This window comes from Myxine glutinosa, chromosome 12 (genome assembly GCF_964187855.1).
Source record: "Myxine glutinosa chromosome 12, kmMyxGlut1.1, whole genome shotgun sequence".
NCBI lineage: Eukaryota > Metazoa > Chordata > Myxini > Myxiniformes > Myxinidae > Myxine > Myxine glutinosa.
The window spans coordinates 35,178,421-35,187,113 of NC_136272.1; the positions used below are offsets into that span (position 1 = coordinate 35,178,421).

At 40.3% G+C, this 8,693-nt stretch overlaps 1 protein-coding gene across 1 annotated transcript in view; it reads left to right on the plus strand.

Annotated features, from left to right (window-relative positions):
• The window catches only part of UBR2 (ubiquitin protein ligase E3 component n-recognin 2), a 327,955-nt gene that overhangs the window by 83,326 nt on the left and 235,936 nt on the right, over positions 1–8,693 (plus strand). Inside the window, exons 9-13 of the mRNA XM_078766741.1 lie at positions 5,236–5,343; positions 5,527–5,615; positions 6,392–6,490; positions 7,363–7,529; positions 7,634–7,730. Coding sequence (XP_078622867.1) covers positions 5,236–5,343; positions 5,527–5,615; positions 6,392–6,490; positions 7,363–7,529; positions 7,634–7,730 — 560 coding nt within the window. The remainder of the gene's footprint in view (positions 1–5,235; positions 5,344–5,526; positions 5,616–6,391; positions 6,491–7,362; positions 7,530–7,633; positions 7,731–8,693) is intronic.

Sequence of the window (8,693 nt, forward strand, 5' to 3'; positions counted from 1 at the left end):
AACAATAAAACGTGTCACTGATTGTACATGAATGAGCAATACAAAGAGTTTGTTGTTTTGCATGTGAATAGGTGTGATAGTATGGTGATTCGTACGTTATTCAGTATTACGAACACTTCAAAATAACGAACTTTTAAAAATGTCTCCTGAGCAGTTCGTTATATCGGGGTTACAGTGTGTATATATATATATATATATATATATATATATATATATATATATATATATATATATATATATATATATATATATATATATATTATATATATATATATAATATATATATATATATATATATATATAATATATATATATATATATATATATATATATATATATATATATATATATATATATATATATATATATATACAGACGTGGCATTTAAGATGGAATATTTTTTTTTCTTGGCTTGGGTTTAATTTCTGAACTCAGTAGTATATCAATCTGGTGAGTTTCTTTTACGCTTTGGTGATTTCTTTGTTAAAAGAACCATGTCACTGATTGTCTGTCGCAGCAAGAAGTCAATAACAGGATTATATCACAGGTGGCGTGACAAAATGTGCGGACAGGTACATTTGACGATTGGCTTCACAATCGGGTATATAAGGGTTGTTGCGTTCTGTATTAGTGGAAAACAACTGCTGCACGTCTACAAAAGTTATTGCCGCTTCCCCTGGAGATGGTCCGTCAACTCGACAATGCTGTTTGTCATTTAGTGGTGGCTTTACGAAATTCCGGCATGAAACAGCGTGCTATTGCTTGGCAGTATGGCATCACTCAAGGTCAGGTGTCAAAGATCCTGAAACGAAATGCTCAGAGGGGTGTCCCTACTCCAATACCGAGGCCAGGACGTCCCCGCAGAACCACAAGGAGGGATGATCGCCAGCTGCACCGGTTAGTCCGCAATGGCCGTACCAAGTCAGCTAATCGGCTTCGGGCTGAGTGGCAGCAACTGACAAATGTGCCTGTATCCAGAAGGCTAGTCGACCAACGACTGGTTCAAGCCGGCTATCGTGCCAGGCGTCCCCTGAGAAAGCCACGTCTGACCAGACAACACCGCCAGCGCCGATTGCAGTGGGCCAGAGAGCACCGTCAATGGCAGCCAGGACACTGCAATCACGTGATCTTCAGTGACGAGTCTAGATTTCTGGTCTATCGTCAAGATGGCCGCGTCCGAGTGCGCAGACAAGTGCATGAAGCCTGTAACGAAGATTGTATAGTGCCAAGAGTCCAAGGTGAGGAGGAAACTTTGTCTTCCAAGATGACAATGCACGGCCTCATCATGCTCGCATGATCCAACACTTTCTTGCTGACCGTGGTGTAGAGCATATGGAGTGGCCTGCCATGTCCCCGGATATGAATCCGATAGAGAACTTGTGGGCAGAATTAATGCGTCAAATCGACAACTTGGACCAGCAGCCTGCCTCTGTGCGTGAATTGCAGCAGGCTATTGTAACTGCATGGCAAGCGATTCCTGTCCAAACCTTGGCAAATCTCGTCGTGAACAGCATGCCTCAACGTGTACGTGCTCTCCTGAATGCTCGTGGGGGTTACACGAAATACTGAACTGTAATTTTACTGTCCGTAATCCCAGTCGTAATTTAACTTTTGTTTTTGTTAAAAAAAATTTTGACTAATGTGCAAAATAAAGAGATACTTCTGGAAAACGCACAGAGGTTTAACACAGTACTGTCTGTGAATTGAGTTCGATATCAGTTTACATCACTTTCAAGGATCAATTTATTTGCTTCGAAATGTCAAATGTGGTTTTTGTTTCTTTTAAAGGTCACATTAACAAAATCTAGAATAATTTCAACATAATTCCAATGAACTTTTGGTTCTAAGTCATCTTGAAAAGTAAGTTCACCCCCACAAAAAAAATATTCCATATTAAATGCCAAGTCTGTCTATATACTATATATATATATATATGTCTATATACTATATATATATATATATATATATATATATATATATATATATATATATACACTCAACCCTCGGCTATCGCGCCTAATTGGTGCCGCTATCGGTGCGCGCTAGCCGAAATCGCGATAGCCGAACTGAAGAACGTATGGTAATAATTCTAATTGGTGCCAGGACCCCCAAGTTGACCACATATTTAACCTATTTTTGCCACTTTTTTACCAAGTGTTTCTGCCATATAAAGAAACATTAACATATAAAGAAACATTAAAACAAGATTCACAATATGTAAATAAAAATATAATGGTAAAAAAGTACCTTTTTACCATTTTATTTACCTTTTTGGGAACAATGAGGGGCTTAGGTGGTTGGGTAGGTTCCGAGGCTTGGGTGGAGTCTTATTGACCACCCCTACGTGCCTCTAACTCGTCCAGGATTGCGTCAGCTGAAGCACCAGAGAAGCACTCGACGTCAGAGGGCTCGTCAAAGACAGAGGGCTGTGCCTCATTGCGACGCCGTAAGCAGGGTCGGCGTCATGGGGGGGCATTCGCGGGCCATGCCCACCCAAATGAGTTATTGTGCCCCCACACCCACCCGCAGGCCAGGCCTTTGGCGCCAAACTTGCACGTCGGCTATATTTTGTTGTGTGTGTGTGTGTGTGTGTGTGTGTGTGTGTGTGTGTGTGTGTGTGTGTGTGTGTGTGTGTGTGTGTGTGTGTGTGTGTGTGTGTGTGTGTGTGTGTGTGTGTTTTTGAGAGAGAGAGAGAGAGAGAGAGACACACTTTGCAGCATGTTTTTAAATTGGAACTGGGTTGGTGTGTTGGTTGTTGACGGCAAACTCTTATTATTATCAAGCATTTACATCATAGATTGAGGTCTCGAACGGCAGTTTGTGCTCCGCCCCCCTGCGGTGACACTAATATCCCCTGATTAGACTTGTTCTGACGCCGAATCTGGCCGTAAGAATTCGATGATCTGGCGTTGCCGGAGGGAGTTGACGTGGGCATGATACTGCTCCTCGTAACCGGCCAGTGCAGTATTAGTAAAGGAGCACCTTGCTTCACTGTTGATTGTTAAATCTTATCTACGTTTCTACGATAATCATGGTTTTGGTAAATACCTCGCACTGTTGATTCATTTATCCCAAATTTCTTTCCAACACTTCGCTTTGTTTCACCATTGTCTATCAACTGCACAATTTCGAATTTCTGAGCATAAGTTAAGTTTTTCCTCTTCTTGATTTCTCTTTCCCCACGCTCGGTGATAACGTAGCACCCTTTCCACCATTTCCGGTGCGCTATAGCGCGTATTTGGGGCGCGATAGTCGTGTGTTGTGCAGATTTTTAGGTAGCCGAGAAACGCGATAGCTGAGTTCGCGATAGCCGAGGGTTGAGTGTATATATATACACACACACACACACACACACATACACACACACACACACACACACACACACACACACACACACACACACACACACACACACACACACACACACTCACGTGAAAAAGTAAGTACACCCCATGTAAAGTTTTGACTTTTTCAACATATTTCAACATACAGCTATTTGGTCTTCATTTCAACAATATTGATAGATAAAGGTGATATAATATAACAAATATCATGAAACATTTACATTTTGTAGTCCATTGTATAATTTAAATAAACATAATGAAAATTTCGCATGTGGAAAAAGTAAGTACACCCTTGGCTCTAATAGGTGATATTGTCCCCTTTGGCAGAAACAACCTCAAGTAGGCGTTTCTTATAACTGTCTACCAGTCTCTGACATCGACTGGGAGAAATTTTTGCCAACTCCTCCATGCAGAATTCTTTCAGCTGTGCGATGTTTGAGGGGTTTCTTGCATGCACAGCTCGTTTCAAATCCCCCCACAACATCTCGATGGGATTTAGATCCGGTCTTTGACTTAGCCATTCCAGAACCCTCCATTTCTTTCTTTTCAGCCATTCCTTGGTGGATTTACTGGTATGTTTAGGGTCATTGTCATGTTGCAAGGTCCACCTTCGGTTGAGCTTCGACTTTCCGGCAGATGGCCTCACATTATCCTCAAGCACCCTCTGGTACAATGAAGAATTCATAGTGGATTATATGATGGTGAGCTGCCCAGGCCCTGATGCAGCAAAGCTGCCCCAAACCATAATATTTCCACCACCATGCTTTACAGTTGGTATCAGGTTCTTGTGGTCAAATGCTGTCTTTAGTTTTCGCCAAACATGTCTTCTGGTACTGTGGCCAAATAGCTCTACCTTTGACTCATCTGTCCAGAGCACATTGTTCCAGAAGTGCTGGTGTTTGCACTGGCCTGATGTTCATTGGCAAACTTTAGTCTTGCCCTGATGTTCTTTTTGGACAGCATAGGTTTCCTCCTGGCACACCTCCCATGTAGATCAAATTTGTGCAGCCTCTTTCTAATGGTAGACTCGTGCAATTTGACATCAACAGTGGCAAGAGCTACCTGTAGGTCCCGTGATGACATTCTGGGGTTATTTGAGACTTCTTTCAGCATCTTGCGGTTTGCTCTCGGGCTGACCTTGCTGGGGCGGCCTGGCCTGAACAAGTTGGCAGTTGTTTGGAAATCTTCTCCACTTGTAGATGATCTTCCAGACAGTCGAATGTTTGATTTCAAATTGTTTGGAGATCTTTTTAAATCCCTTCCCAGACTCGTAGGCATCTATAACCTTCTTTCTGAATGCCTCAGAGAGCTCTTTTGATCGAGTCATGGTGATGCCGCACACCTCAACAACAAAGAGCAAACCAAACTAAATGTCTGAGGTTTAAATAAGACAGGTTCCTCCAAGATCCTCTCCAACGATGTTCTAATCATTTGCACCTGAGCTGGTGCACCTGATTCTAATTTTAGGTATTTGAAGTAGTGATAAATGTAGGGGTGTACTTACTTTTTCCACATGCGAAATTTGCATTTATGCTTATTTAAATTATACAATGGACTACAAAATGTAACTGTTTCATGATATATGTTGTATTATATCACCTTTATCTATCAATATTGTTGAAATGAAGATCAAATAGCTGTATGTTGAAATATGTTGAAAAAGTCAAAACTTTACATGGGGTGTACTTACTTTTTCACGTGACTGTATATACATATCTGAGTATATATATATATATATATATATATATATATATATATATATATATATATATATATATATATATATATATATATATATATATATATATATATATATATCTGAGTGGGTCAGGCAATGTCTCTGGTCAAGTTGGTATGGAATGACTTTCCTATTCTGTGCTGTTGTTTTCAGAGGGTCTTCGCAGGATACTTTGCCAAGAAGGTTTGCGCCCAGGTCATGATTCAGAGAATGCATCTCCACTGGGCCGACTTATGCTTTGTGACTCTCATCTTTGGAAAGGTAGAATGTAATTCCAAACACGAGCAGAGTATCCACCCTCAGGGTGGATAGAGTTGCACATTACTTGCTGAAAAGAGTATCGTCTGTGTTTTGCAAGAAGACTTTAGATGTTTGTGTGGTGCATGTAACAGATATTTGGTATTATGCTTGCACCATGTTTCACCTGTGCGTCCATGTTTTCAGGTGCCAGAAATGTTTACCACCAACTACTCATGAGCAGTGTTCTCATGGATATGGAGTACAAAAGGAATTTTGGTATGCTGTTTGCAAAGGTAGGATTTTCAGCTTCACTCCACCCATTGTTGTCCTATAACATCTTGTTTTTGCAAATAATTATTTCCTTATTCTGTACACTTAGTCAAGCAAAGATGACAATGTGATAACTGCAGTGTTATGCACCAAGAGACGTCGTGAACTGTGCAAGATTTGTATTACAATAGGGAAATAATTGAGCTCAGATGAAATTGGTGTGCAGAGAAGGATTGGCAGAATGAGGGCAGAGAATAGAATAAATATAAGGTAAAGATAAATATCTTCAGCAGTGATAACTCAGTATGTTTGGGGAAGATGGTTTGTAAACCCATACGCAGGAGAAGGAAAGTCTGTTTGGTAACATGGCAAATTACATGTTACCTCTTGATCACAACTGCAATCCCATATCAGACAATCGAAGAAATTGACATAACAAGTTCGAGTTTGGAAGATGTTTTGTAAATCCTTTGAAGAATGATGATTATTTGGTATTGTCTTTGGGAATACTGTATACGTGCCCTCTCACCGGTCAGCATGGGTCGACTCCACATTCAAAGCTAAAAGAATGGATGATGCACAGATGGTGTAATTCAAGGATGAGAGAATGAATGTTGCGAATAACTCAGGGAATTGATGAGCCCCTTGTCGCATGAAAATTGCATGGGATACGATCAAGATTAATTTGGCCCTCATTTTGTCAAATATTTAATAGGGGGCACATTGCATATTCTGGCTCGACAAGTACAATTATGTTTAACCTGGTCACCTGTGTTAGTGTTGGTTTTGTATTTTTTAGAACTATGTGCGACTGCAAAAGGACTTCATGGAGGATGATCATGAGAGATCAGTGTCAGTCACTGCCCTCTCAGTACAGCTCTTCACTGTCCCTACTCTGGTGCGGTTACTTCCTTTTCATTGATCTTTAACATGAGAAAAATACAATACAGTAAACCCTTAAATATCGCGGGGGTTATGTTCCCAGAAAATACCACGATATTCAAAACCACTGGAGTTAAAACTGAGGTCCTATTGGAAAAGGAGGTTAGGTTCCAGGATTTTGAGAAAATAGAATAAGGTGAGTGGCAGCCAAAATAAACACAACACAATTGAAATAAACATGTAAAATAAATAAAAATCGGCTTTACGATGAGGTCTCCAGCTGCATTGAAGCAAGTTCAACGTTCAGGAGCAGATTAAACGAGGCCCTTCCCTTCTGTAATGTGTCTAAAGACCACACCACACCATCCCTCTCCTATTAATCTCTTAAATCGTTTCCCTTTGTAATCTGTTGATGTGTTTCTTTTATAAATGGTTCTGCTGCTCTGCAAACCAGAGAATTAGAAAAAAATCGCTTTTCTCCATCGTATTACGCTTTGGCACCATTATTAACGGTGTGCGAGAAACCCTCAACTCAGCTCAAAAACCGCGATTGGTCAACATTAAACCCCGCAATAACTAAATGGGTGCATTAAGATTTTTCCTGTGTTTGGTCGAAACCACGATATTCAAACCTGTGTTATTTAAGGGTTTACTGTAAACAATTATGAGCTTGTACTTTCACCACATTGTTTCTTCAAACTGCGATTAAAAATGCTTGGCATAGTATAACATGTGGTAATAAATGGACATCGAGACATGTTGAGAAAGCCGTGTGTAACTGTCTGTGTCCTACTATGACTGTAGGGAGATGTGAATTGTCTCATTCTGATTAAAATATGTCTTCTTTATAACTGATTAATTTTGTTTTTGCCTTAATTGCACCTACAGGCGCAGGAACTCATGACAACGCAAAATCTCCTGAAGACCATTCTGCTATTGTTTTATGATCAACTGAAAGACCAGCGGGATCGAAATGGCCACTTTCAGTTTGAGCGTTATTCAGACTCGCAAGACTTCCATTTTCGCAGAATGCAGAACATTCTTAGTGATCTCAAGTACTGACCATCCTCACCCAACCTGTCACCTAAACCCAGGCCCTTATCATTTTGGCTTCAGGTTTCCTATTGCTATTGATTTGTCGATGTATTCATGCTTTCAGGTTTCTGTTGAAATGCCGACCAATGGAGTGGAATGACCTGCGCCAATGCTTCCTCGATGGATTTGAATCTCTACTGGAACTCCTGAAAGCTATCCAGGTACGGTGTCCACGAAAAATATAATATAGGCACTTACGCATATTAACGTTAATGGGAAGTTGTACAACGTACAACATACAACAACAATAACAACAACAACAGGCATTTTAAGGCCATTTTCCCTGCTAGAGCGGGGGTTAGCCCTGCGGTCCCCATGACAATCTTGTTGATTTGTACAACATGAAGATCAATATAATTTAATTAAGCTTGAATAAAGTATAATGTCACATGATCTGGCAAGTGCACATCAGATGTATTTGTTTCCAAACCAGGATGGCTGGAAACCTATTGTTAGTCTCGCCCCACACTACAATGCCCCTGTCTGTCTATATTGTGTGCCTGTTCACGTCCATATATTTTTGCTTTAAAATTGGTTTTCTATGCAACTGCTTCTCAAATCGATGTGAAACTTTAAACATAGGAGGGACTCCTCATGGAGAATATTATATTGCTAACTCAGATGTCATATGTCACATTGTCACATGGTAGGGCAACCATATTGGATTAAAGAGAAACTTTTGGTCATTTTCCCCCAAACTGCTCAACAACAAAAAAATTTAAACTTGGCATATGTCATCAACTCTCCACGGGATATCTAGAGTGACAACGATGACATCATCGGTGACGTGGAATTCCAGCCATAATTGGTTGCATTGAAATTCTTATCTGAAAAATCAACATCTCTCTTCTAGTATGGATATGTTGTGATGTAAGTGAAGAATTTTATTTACGATGTTGATAACCCATGCCAAAAAACTATGTGACATAATAGGGGGCATGGATGATACGTGTATATGGGCAAATGGGCCATAATAGCAGCGGGCCATAATCGTAGCGTGTTCAGTTAACAATGCTGTTTTTGTTCAGAATGAATGCGCGTGGCGAGACTATGCGCTCTGCGAGTGCCGTTCTAGTTCTTGATGCGATTATTATGATCATTATTATTTATTATATGCGATTATT